The following is an 11,816-nucleotide window of genomic DNA, read 5'->3' on the forward strand; positions in this document are numbered from 1 at the left end:
ATTCTGAGATTTTTCCAGCAATTCCTGTCAAAGATGGAGAACTCCTTTAAGCAGCCATCACCTTGGGAATGCAGACCAGCAGCTACTGGTAAGTGCTCATTTCACTTACCAGTGTAAGAAAGGACTCTAATGAGGCACCAAGTACCCTGAGTACCTCTAGAAGTGCTCATTCCTTTCACTGAATGCTTATTTGCACACGTGTGTGCAGCCATGGGAGCTGGTCCTGGCATTCAGGGCTTTGGGGCATGCCTTGAATACACCTTGTTAAACCAGGCTATGGATGAAGAGGCTGGGAAGTGCCAGGAGTTTTCTGGGAGGATTAAGAGAAGATAATAGCAATGCCTCTGTGGCAGCCCTTTGATTCAAAGGGAAAGTTGAGAACTCATCCCAGCAGCAGCAGAGTGGAGTTTGCTTAGGACATAAATAACCTGGTCTGCTTTGTAAGCTCAACCTACATTCCCAAAGCTGTCCACAGTGGACACTTGTTTGACTGAATTGGTGAAATTAGGGTTCCCTGGGTACTGCTCTCTAGATGGTGCTTCAGCCCTCACTAGTAGTAAGCCTTGTGTCAGGACAGAGGCAGACTCCAAATCACTACAATGATCTGTTAATCATAATGCATTTTTTATCTTTAGGTCCATCATTTTTTGTTGGTCCTACAGCATACCCTGGATGCATGTATGGATCTACCTCTCGTTTTCCTTTCAAGTAGCCTAACAGAATACAAATTCAGTGGCAATCATAATGACAATCATAGAAAGGAGGGAAGACAGAGAGAAAAGCCAACCAAAGCCATCCATGCACAGCACGATTGTTCCCCCATCACCTGCTCTCTCATGTCCAGCCTCCTTGTGGCCATCTCCCCCCAGTTCATATGCTGGGCATGGTGTTCTGTGGTGTGGAATATCTCTTTGTCCAGTTTGGGTCACCAGCCCTAGCTATGCTCCTTCCCAGCTTTTTGTGCACCTCCTCGCTGGCAAAGCATGAGGCACAGAAAGCTCCTTGGCTCTGGTCTAGCACTGCTCAGCCACTGCCAAACCATCGGTGTGTTACCACCATTATTCCCTACTGAACCCAAAACTGTACCAGCTGCTGAGAAGAGAATGAATTCTCAGGAATGGAATTCTCATGATTAGAATGAATCCCGTCCCAGTGGACAGGACTCCAATACACACAGTGCCATCCCAGAGCTGCTGGGAGGAGGACACCAGCAAGGAGAGCTGCTGGAAGCTTGGAATTCTTTGTGCCTGGTTTGCATGCTGCCTGCAAATGCCACACAATAACCTCTGTGCATTCCTTAGGTGGAAGACAACAACGGCAGAAGATACGCTCTTTATTGTTGTGATGTGTCTGTCAAGGCTGGACATCCTGCTAAGAACTTCAGGCTTATAGAGACAGAAACCATCCATTCCAAGTATCCCATCCATGCTGCCATCAGCGTTTTGAAGTTTTTGGAGTGATGTGGGGACAAGGTGTTGTTTTGTATTTCCAGGCCTAGAAATTGTGAGCCTTGCATGGAGGCTATGCTGAGCTGGCACATCAGAAATTGCATTGTGGGCTGCTGTGAGAGGGCATATCACAGCACCCTGCCTTTTCCTGCAAGAGCTCCTGCATTACTTGTTCTGTTAATCATAATGGAAATACCATTAAGTTGCTCATTTTTGCACAGCTGTTTCAAATACTGTGTTGGCTTCATGTTAATAAAGTCACGTTATAAGCTTGTTAAACGCGATGGCAGTTTATTTTATCTAAAAGTTGACAGTACGACATTAACTGCTGCAGAAGCAGGCAGCAGCGATGCTGATCTTTGGTCTAAGGCAGCAGCTTTTGCCTCCGCTGCCTCTTTCCATCCTGCACACCCAGTGCAGAAGCAAAGCTGCCCTGGGAGGTGAGGAGAGACCGGGCAGCATTCCCTGCTGGAGACTGAGGGGAAACGTCCCGAAGTGGCTGCCGCAGTGTAGGGAAGGGTGGAGCCGGCAGAGGGAACATTTCCCTGCCTGGCCTGGGGCGGAGGGAGGGCTTGGAGAGGCAGGGCTCGCAGGACCCTGGGCCGGGTGCCTGCCTCTGGTTTTACTTTCGGTTCTCTGCTCTCGCTGCAGCCATGGCCAAAGCTCGGGAGGGATGTGGAGGGGCTGGCAGCCTGGAGGCCGAGCTCACCTGCCCCATCTGCCTGGAGCTGTACGAGGAGCCGATGTCGCTGAGCTGCGGCCACAACTTCTGCCGGCCGTGCATTGAGGAGGCGCTGTACTCGCAGTGCCTCAGGACCTGCCCCGCATGCATGGCCGACCTGGGTGTCACCTTGGAGCTACAGAGCAACTTCAAGCTGGGCAACATCGTGGAGGCATTTAAGGCCACCACTTCCAAAGGACAGCAGGCTCGAAGAGAAAGCCTCCAGCAGGACGAAGGCGCTGAGAAGGAGAAGACGGACGTGGTTCCCTGTGAGCAGTGCCTGGATGGGCCCCAGCCGGCCGTGAAAACCTGCCTGATTTGCGAGGCGTCCCTGTGCCAGGCCCACCTGAGCAAACACAACGCCAGGGATTTCCATCAGGAACACATCCTGGTGGAGGTGGGAACAGGCAAGGCGGAGGAGAGGAGGTGCCGGGATCACGGCAAGCTGCTGGAATGTTACTGCCTGAGGGAGGAGAGGTGCATCTGCGTGCTCTGCTCCGTGGCCGGCGACCACAAGGGCCACGAGGTCATCACCATGAAGGAGGGACACGACGAAGAGCTGGTAGGGAGCTCTTCCCTCCCCATGGCCCCTGCCCTGGCCGGGAGGACGGGGGAAAACCGCAGCAAGGGCGGTAGGGCTTCCCCGGGGAGTGGGGATGGGTGTGAGGGCAGCCCCGGGAAATTTCTTTCCGCCCCAGCAAGGCACTGGTGCATTGTGCTGGAATTTGCTTTTCATTCCCTCCTGTGTGTTGCCAGAAGAGTGTGAACAGCTAAGCAGAGGGAGAACAGCGGGGAAGGGTGTTGGGGGCTGGCCGGGACAAGCGTGGCTCAGTCCCTCAGGGTGTGGGGGTCCCTCAGGGCGGCGCCCCTCAGCGAGCGGCTCCGCTGCCCCACAGCCCTGAGCTGCAGCCCCGGCACTGCCAGCCGCCCTCACTGCGGTGTTCCTGGCTGGCATTGAGAAGTATTCCTGCAGGGATTAGAAAATCTCTTCCTCCACAGAGCCCCGGGAATGCCATGCTATTGAATTTTGGGTGGGGAAGGGAGTTTTCCCTCTCGGGGTCCTTCCCTTGGGCTCTGCCCGTGCTGTAGCACGGTGGGATCAGGCTCTGCTCCCCAATAACCAGTGACAGGATGAGGACGCAGTCTCAAGCTGTGCCGGGGAGGTTCAGGCTGGACATCAGGAGGAATTTCTTCACTGAGAGGGTTGTTAAACATAGGAAGGGGCTGCACAGGGAGGTGGTGGAGTCCCATTCCTGGCGGTGTCCAAGGAACGACTGGACATGGCACTCGGTGCTCTGGGCTGCGTGACAAGGTGGGGGTTGGTCACAGGTTGAACTCGATTACCTTTGGAGATCTTTTCCAATTTCAGTGATTCTGGGTTCCTCCCTCTCCCACAAATTTTGTGGAGCCCGTGTCCCAGTAGATACAAGAGACATGGGGTCTCCATATTCCTGCCTCTGAGTCCAGCTGCTGTCCTTGAAATGCTCCAGAATCAGCTGAGACTAAATCAGCTGAGATTGAGGGGATAAAATGCATTCCCTATGCTCACTCACTGCCTTGCATATGTAATATGTGGGCTCAGTTTAGAGTGCACGCAAAAATCCTGCAGGAGCCCAGTGCATGGGCAGGAAATGGCTCCCTCTGGACCTCAGGACAGGTCACAGCCTCCTCAGGAATTAGCAGAAGCATCCTTTGCAGTTACATGAATTGCAAACTAACTTCCTCCCCCAGGTTACATATCAAAATTTCAGGGCTGCCAAACAGAAGTGGGATGTTTGAGACAAGGGCATCAGCTTCACAAACTGCCTGCCTGGTTTGAAGCTGTTCCTGCTGGGAAGTTCAGTGCTGTCTTTCCTTCTGCCAGGTTAAACTCTCCAACACCATGACAGACCTGCAGGAATCTAAAAGTGATTTAGTTACTGCCTTAGAAGAGCTTCAGGAAAGCGAGAATCAGATCAAGGTTGGTATCCAGATTATTGCTAATTCAGAGCATCTTTCCTTCACACTTTCCCAGCAAAAAGTGATGGAAACTATACCGTTAGAAACAGATGAATAGAAAGGGAAAAGAGTGGTTTGAGAAACTGCCAGAATCCAAGCTTCATTGCAGCCTTCCAGCTCCTTCACCAGAGAAACCAGCTGGGCAATTCCACCCTGTGTTGTGGTTGCACAGACTGGGTTGCAGGACTGGCAGCCCACAGACTGTACATAAGATTATGTATTTTTTAAGTTTTCTGCCTGTTTAATAAAAGAAAAGCAATTTATATCTACAACTGGGATTTTCAGTGTGTACCAGTAAGCTCTCACATTGGTAGCTGAAATTCATCTGACTTTGTTACTATATCAGGATTAATTTTGAAAAGCCTCTGTTGAATCAGATATTCCAGGCAAATGTTTATTGTCTGCTTCCTTCTAAAGCCAGCACAAAGGACAGATAGAATCCTAATTGATAAGCAGAGGCACTAAACTGAAGGGTGGAGTTTCTGAGCCAGTGCCCCTTTTTCTTATCTCTTCATTTAGAACAATGCCAAAACTCTGACTGCTGACCTAAAACAGCTGTTTAAAAGTATAAAGGCAGAGCTTGATAAGAAACAGAGAATGATCCTGAGTGACATTCAGTCTTACGAGGAAGAAGACCTGGCAGTCATTGCCAACACAAGGAAAGAAATGGAACAGAAGAGAGACCAGGCTGAGCAGAATCTTCAGGCTTTGCAGATGATTAAAGAGCAACCAGATATTTTCCTCTTCTTCAGAGTAAGCAGTGGTATTCTGCTTTTCTTCTTGGATCTGCCTATTTCTCAGCCAGGTGACCTTTCTGAAAATCACACTAATGATTTTTTTCCTTTTTTCCTTTTTTCTTTTTTTTTTTTTTTTCCTTTTTTTTTCACAATCCTCCTGGCAGGATCTGAAAGTGGTTACAGACAGGTATGTTCCACTTCATAACACTTGTTTTCTTCTTTGAAAAAATATGGTGTTGATAATTGGGATCAAACCCCACTACCCTGTGCTGCAAAGCTGCTCCCTATTCCAGCTGAGCCAGAGGGCACCACATCCACACAATTAACAGGGATGGAGAGATCCCTGCCTGCTGTTACACTTGTCTCTTTAAATTTCGGTTTCCTGCCTGGATTCTCATGGAAATCACTGGCTTTTATTACCAGAAAAGTGTTTTTATCAGGGATGAAGCCCCTAGGGTTCAGTTTACAGTAACACTGTCTTGGATGCACATTGGTGACCCTCCCTCAGCTGAGTTCCCAGGGAACAGCCTTTGGCAGCAGAGATAACCAGCTCATTTCCCAGCAAGTTTTTGAGTTGTGGACAAGCTCGGTAGCTAGAAAGATTTCTTATTATCTTTAATTTATAACTTAGCACTTCCTCTGCGATGCCTGGGTGTCAGCTGTAATTCAGTGGTACAACACTGCACCAACAGTTCCAGATGAGAGGCTTTGCAGCAGCACTGCAGGCCCCAGCTGCACAAAGGGAAATAAAGGTTAGATATTAGGAAAAAGTTTTTCATGCAAAGGGTGATAAAGTACTGGAATGGTATGCCCGGGGAGGTGATGGAGTCACCATGCCTGGATGTGTTTAAAAAAAGCCTGGATGTGGCACTGGGTGCCAGGGTTTAGTTGAGGTGTTAGGGAATGGGTTGGGCTCGATGATCTTGAAGGTCTCTTCCAACCTGGTGATTCTGTGAAGGGCTGGCTCAAACATCTACCTGGAATTTGAGATGTTACCTCGGTAACTTGCACAGATTAAAACTGAGTTCAAACTCGGGTTGTAAGGAGAACTTGGAATCACCATGTACCTCAGGGCTGCAGCTCAGTCTGTTTCTCACAGCTGTGCTGCAAGTCACATCCTAGCCCGTGGGATCAAGGTAATTTTCCAGAAACCTGGACAGCATTTAATACGTTTGGCATTGTTGTTCTGGCACTGCTACAACAGTAAGGGCCTGCCTGCAGCAAGTCAAGGCCCTGTTCACACATGGGGATTATCAAAACACCTCCTCCTCTCTCATTATCAGCATTTGAAAGTTCCAGTGCAGGTCGGTCAGCAAAAGGCATTGCCAAGTAAATAACAGTATGTAACAATTGGAATTCAACCTTCACAAAGGGCTGTTAACCCAATAATTCACGTTGCCAAAGCCGTCTGCTCTTTGCAGACTCTGTCCTACTGAAGAATTCTGTTACCTTTGGATGCTGGATGGTTTTCCTTGGTGCAATGACTCTATGCCCTAGGATTGCGAGTCTGGATCTGGTCACTGAGAATGTGAAGGTGGAGGAAGTGCAGCTGAATGACATACTGATGACGTGGTACGAAACCCAGAAAATGAAGTTTTTGTTGCACCTGGACTATCTGCTGGATGACATCCGCGGTGAGCTGCCCCAACCCAGCCCTGCTGACACCGTGGGAAACAGGGACCCCAGTCCTTGGCAGCTCCTTCCACCGGGGTGTGAGGGGCTGATGGGGGGTCCTGAGAGCTGTGGAGAGGGGGCAGGGGGCAGATCTCTGTGGATAACAAGGAAGAGGTCTGCTCCTAAGCAGTGCAAGGCCAATTTCTTCTCTCTCTGATGTGGTTTTCTGCTCCCATCAACTTCCCAAGTTCTGGGTGCTCAGTCTTGCTGTCAAGAAACATCCTCTGTGTTTGCCCAGCCCCATCCCCTCCTGGTTTATCTCTGACCATGAGATCCAGGGGGACAGTACCCAGCCCTACACTTGAGTTCATTGCCAGCTTTGTTAACCATTCTTCTCTATTTTTTTTTTTTTTCAGATCAAAATCGCCAAGTAAATAAAGAGGAACAGATAAATCCTTTTCTTTACCTATAAAATGTTCCCTGCAAATTTCTCCAGTTGTTCATTTAAGGACTGTATGTCCTGCACTTTCCTGCTTCAGTTTTAAGGAGCCCTAAGCAGGGTCTTGAAGGCTGTCCTTCACCTTAAAAGAAGGGTGTCAGATCTATTCACATGTCTTGTTCTGCAATTAAACAAGATGTGATTTGTGTTTTACAAGGCTCTAACATCCATCACCATTTCTTTACAGCGAGGCTTCCCCTACTGATACCTCTCCAGAATGTAAGTGTTCAAAAGTATCATTTATTCCTCAGGACTCTGGCTTGGGGCTGTGAGTCTTGCAGAGAAAATCCCCCACCTAAGAGTGTGATCAGCATTTTGTTGCATTTATCTCCTGTCCTTGCCAGAGAGTGTAACCTCAGGGCACAGCTCTCCACATCTGCACTGGGCAGAAATCTCTGGGAACTCACCATGGAAATCATTTATCCTCGGCCTGAGGGAGACACTGGGTTTGCTTCAGCACTCAGGAAAACTCTGAACCTGTTCCAAGGAAAGACCACGGAGGGGTTCCCACCAGCTGGGCAGGAGCTGGAGCAAACCCAGTACCTGAAAAGGTTCCCTAGATAAATCCAAATGCTGCAGGAGATATGAAAAGTGTGAACAATATTTCTCTGCAGATAGCACTCCTCCAGTGCTCAAATCTGCTGGGCACAGCAGGGCATCTTTTCACCAAGCTTTTTAAAATAAATGTTATTTAGAAGTTATACAAAAGATTTTTTTTTAAATTATTCTTTTAATTGCTGCAACTGAAGTTCAGTTTGCAAATTATTATCTTCTTAATTTGTAAATTGAAAAGAAAATCTTACTTTCTTCACTGCTTTTTAACTTTTGGAGCAAATATAGAGGTATATTTTTTAATCAGTGCATATGTCCATTAATTTGTCTTGTGAGCTCAGTCAGTGGCTGTGCTCTACACAGAACCAGACAGTCACTCAAAACACGTCAGGGAGAAAGAAATATTTTTTTTCTGAGACAAGGCAATGCTCTACTTGGAAGCGGCTTGTCAAATATGTTATAAAATATTACTTTTTTTTACAAAAAGTGAAACTTTTTCATCTTGTTTATTCCTACTGCAGGAAAACATTGTTGAGAAGGAGCAACATACATTTGACAATTTTTATTCTCTTAGGTCCAGATGTAAAGGAGATGTGAAAAACAGATGTCAGAACTGAGATGGAAAGAAAAACCTAAATACTATCCAAAATTACCTCTAGTAATGAGAACCTGCCACGTGTTTTGATCTCCCCTCCCACCTTGAATTCAAATAAATTCTGTAACATATGACAATTTTTTGTAAGTACTAAGAATTAATAATAAAATCTCCAACTGCTGCTGCATTGCAAACTGTGGACTGTATTATCTCATGGGTCTGATTATACTTTTGCATGATGATTTGTGGTGACTCTGTTGTCACTTTGTGGCTGAATAACCAAATAAATGGCTCCAGATACACGTAAGCAAGGCTGGAGGGTTTCATACCAACACCAGGAATTAGTTGTTGAGAGCATTTTTTGTGGGTAGACTCCCAAAAAATCGAGGCTGAAGTTCTCTGTGCTTTTACAGGACTTGTGGCTACAGCTCCGTTCTGTCACTTGTGATAATCAACACATACCTGATTTCAGGGATTACAAATAAACACAGCAGTCCATCTCAGATTTAGGGTAACATCTCTCTTCCTGGTTTAAATGGACTCTCCAAGCTGTGCTGTGTGCTCAGCCCTGGCTCTGCTGCACCCATCAATTGTCAGCATAACAGAAAGTGCGTGGCCAAATTTTGGGAGCTCAGCGTTTGCTCAAGGTGACTTTGCAAATATCCCTTCCTGCTCGAAGCCAGCAAGGCACAAAGGGCAGCTGCTCTCAGCCACTCAGATGAGGCAAAAGAATTGAGCCTGTCCTTCAGCACTTTCCTGACCTGGGCTTCTCTCTGGCTGCCAGCTGAAGGAGCTGGGAGCAGCCAGTGCAGGTCAGTGCTGCAGACAGAGTTCCTGCAGTGCTGCAAACCCCTGCAGACAGCAACCCTCACTCAAACCTGGGATTTGTAATCCTGCTGCAGGCTCACAAAGCTTTTGGATGAAAATGAGAATCTAGGAAGGTGGAAATGCTGAGTTAGATGCTAGATTTCTGAGTTGATGGTGCAGTTTAATTCCCCCATACGTTTGCTTGTTTGCAAAGAGACTCATCGGAATTTGTGACTTTTTTTAATGTTCCATGCTTTTGCCTTGAGGAAGCAAAGAGCTGAAAGGTTGAAAGCAGGGTAAGAAAACACACAGAATCCTGCAATTATTTGATTAAGCCTTCTAACACACATCAACACTCTGAAAATTCTATCACCTAAGTACTTCTTGACTCTAGGTGACAACATTTGACCGTGACACACAGTGAAAGTGCAGCAATTCTGCACAGATGTTTGTGCAGAACACTTTTTGTTGATAGCAGTATATTTGTGACATGCATAGTCCTGAGATAAGGACAGAACTTATTTCTTTTTGATATCTTTATGGCTTAAGTATTTTGATTACCTAAGAACTCTGATTCATTGCATCTTTCCTTTTGTATTACGCCCTCTCACCTCCAAGCACTCAATTTTTACTTGGCATTTGTCTCATCCGTGATGGAAGCCTTTAAAAGCAGCTCATTTTAGCTCTTCTTTTTTGATTTTGCCAAGAACTGAATGATGTGACAGAATTAAATTAAATGCATTTCAAGCATTAGGAGGGCCTCTTCCTGTTACTTAGTCTGATGGGTTTTCTAAGTCAGACCTGCCACACGTAGACCTCTGTGTGTGTGACATTAATTGGGGCCTTCCAAGCCCAGCAGGTCAGGGTGGGGAGGAAGGTTTGTCCCAGCTCTGATAGAACTCTCAGACAGGAACCAGGCAGTTCCATCTTCTCCAAATTTAATGCAAGAATGTGCAAATTCAGGCCTGAATCTCAGTGCACTGCGAGCTGTAGAGGGAGGGAAGGGCAAGGAGAGTAATTAGCTCATTTTTAACCACTTTCAGCATAACCCAGCCATGCCCCCACAGAGCTGTACCAGCAGGACCAGGGCACTGGGCTGGGAGGTGCCAGGAGCACAGGACTGGAGGCTCCTTACGCACAAGGCTGGGAGCCAGGTGGCACAAAGCAGCTGAGAGCTGGGGGAAATCACAGGCTGCCTTTATCTGCTGAGTGATAATGCTGAGCTGGGAGCCTGGGAAAGACTGGGAAGAGCCAGGGAGAGCCACTGCCTGTGGGGTTTGTGGACAGAGGGCTGATAACACCATCACAGGCAGAGCAATGTGCCAGGTGGCACCAGGGCACGGTGGGGCTGGACAGGAGCTGCTGGGCAAAAGGCGAGGAGGGAGAGCTCCCAGGGCTGCCCAGGAGTATCTGCTCGGTGGAACAAAGCAATTTCCAGGATCATTTTGCAGCCTGGCCAACTGGTCTGTGGAGATTTGCTAGTCCAAAGATGATGTGGTGATCTGGAGAAGCAGCAGGTTTGCCAGGCAGGCTGAGTGGGATGGACAGATGGCACACGCTGGCATTTGTGTGTCAGCAAACCCCAGCTCCTTGGCAGGAGATTCTGGAGCGTGAGGAGCCCAGAGGCTTATTTTTCCAAGGCCAAAGGTTTCCTCAGCACAGAAATATATTAACCATAAAGCTTAATATACCTCAGGAAGAGGAAAGCAGTTGGAAGCTAAATGATTTAATTGCCTTAAATAATTGCTTGGATTTTTTCCATCCATTTTTAATAAAATCAATCTAAAAATAATAAGAAAAAAAGACTAATTTTTTTTTTTTTTAGGTCCAGAAAAATAATAATGCTTGGGATTTTTTTCTTTTTATATCATGTTCCAAGAAGATATTATTTCCCTGTTTCTTCCATGAAGACGTGATTGGATGATCCCGGTTTTCCACAGCCTGTGCTTCGAGAACAAGAATGAAAATGCTGGAACACCCGTTGCTTGGGTTTGTCATTTCTTATTAGGATTCTGCAGAGTCCCTGCACAATAGGCTTTGAATGCTTTTGTCATAGATGTCACTCCTCCCAAGGATTTGCTCTGGCTGTCTTGGAGTCACCATATACTTCAAACTCAATTAAAACTCCTGTGGAAGTCCCTAAAGGGATTGGGAAGTCAGTCACTGATGTTTTTGACAATGGACAGTCAGGGGAGAGGGAGGGAGCTCTATTTCCATAGCAATTGCCTGTTCTGGTTACCATGACATCTAATGAACCCTCATGGAGATAGGAAATGTTCTCTGTGGAAATATTCAGTATTTCTACAGGAAGATTTACAGCATTTTCTTAACACTGAAAGACAAGAGCATGAAATCTGCAGGCTTGAAGTTGGCTTCATTTGCTCCAGCTGTGTATTGATGGGGTTTTTTGACAGTTTGCATTCAAGGTTCCACCTGGAATGCAAATATTGGGCAATGTTTGACTTCAGAAGAAACGTCTGCTTTTCTGTGTGACCAGGAAGGGGAAGGCAGACAGGCCTGGGCATGGCCCCTCCGACCTTGAACCTCCAGCCTAGAGACCTTAACAGAAACCCGGGATTTTTAATACCCACATTGCCAAGGATCCTTTATCCTTCCCAGCTGTTTAACGAATCCCAGCGGTATCCCAGAGCAAAAAGGGGCCGGAGAGTGCCAGAGTTCCCCACCTGCACAAAGTTTAATCTCACTTCACCTCACCTAATCGCTTCACCTGACATTATCAACCCTATACTTTCAATATAAAACGGCTGAGTGCAAAGTGAAGGACCAGGAGCAGCCTTTCCCCGAACTCCGCACACGTGGAATCCCTTGGGAAGCGCCCCGGGCC

The 11,816-nt window shown here is 47.2% G+C and overlaps 1 protein-coding gene across 5 annotated transcripts; it reads left to right on the forward strand.

Moving 5' to 3' along the window:
• On the forward strand, window positions 1–8,363 carry LOC128814701 (E3 ubiquitin/ISG15 ligase TRIM25-like). Of its 5 annotated transcripts, none has more exons than XM_053990812.1 (9): window positions 1–88; window positions 1,302–2,731; window positions 4,034–4,129; window positions 4,687–4,920; window positions 5,069–5,091; window positions 6,402–6,538; window positions 6,935–6,962; window positions 7,201–7,236; window positions 7,362–8,363. In XM_053990812.1, the coding sequence occupies exons 2-8, from the start codon at window positions 2,102–2,104 to the stop codon at window positions 7,220–7,222; spliced, it is 1,170 nt and encodes a 389-aa protein (XP_053846787.1). In that variant the 5' UTR covers window positions 1–88; window positions 1,302–2,101; the 3' UTR covers window positions 7,223–7,236; window positions 7,362–8,363. The 5 variants fall into 5 exon arrangements, with proteins under 5 accessions (XP_053846787.1, XP_053846790.1, XP_053846789.1 ...); XM_053990815.1 differs by having other exon boundaries at window positions 8,091–8,363; XM_053990814.1 differs by having other exon boundaries at window positions 8,144–8,363.
• The last annotated feature ends 3,453 nt before the right edge of the window (window positions 8,364–11,816 follow it).

The sequence above is a fragment of the Vidua macroura genome, chromosome 15, assembly GCF_024509145.1.
Source record: "Vidua macroura isolate BioBank_ID:100142 chromosome 15, ASM2450914v1, whole genome shotgun sequence".
Taxonomy (NCBI): domain Eukaryota; kingdom Metazoa; phylum Chordata; class Aves; order Passeriformes; family Viduidae; genus Vidua; species Vidua macroura.

Bases quoted from the DNA above. Each gene is read 5' to 3' on its own strand.
- LOC128814701 (XM_053990817.1), top strand. From the start codon at position 2,102: ATGGCCAAAGCTCGGGAGGGATGTGGAGGGGCTGGCAGCCTGGAGGCC. The intron at 4,130-4,686 runs GTTGGTATCCAG...CTCTTCATTTAG, and splicing joins AAAGCGAGAATCAGATCAAG to AACAATGCCAAAACTCTGAC. The intron at 5,092-6,401 runs GTATGTTCCACT...TCTATGCCCTAG, and splicing joins CTGAAAGTGGTTACAGACAG to GATTGCGAGTCTGGATCTGG.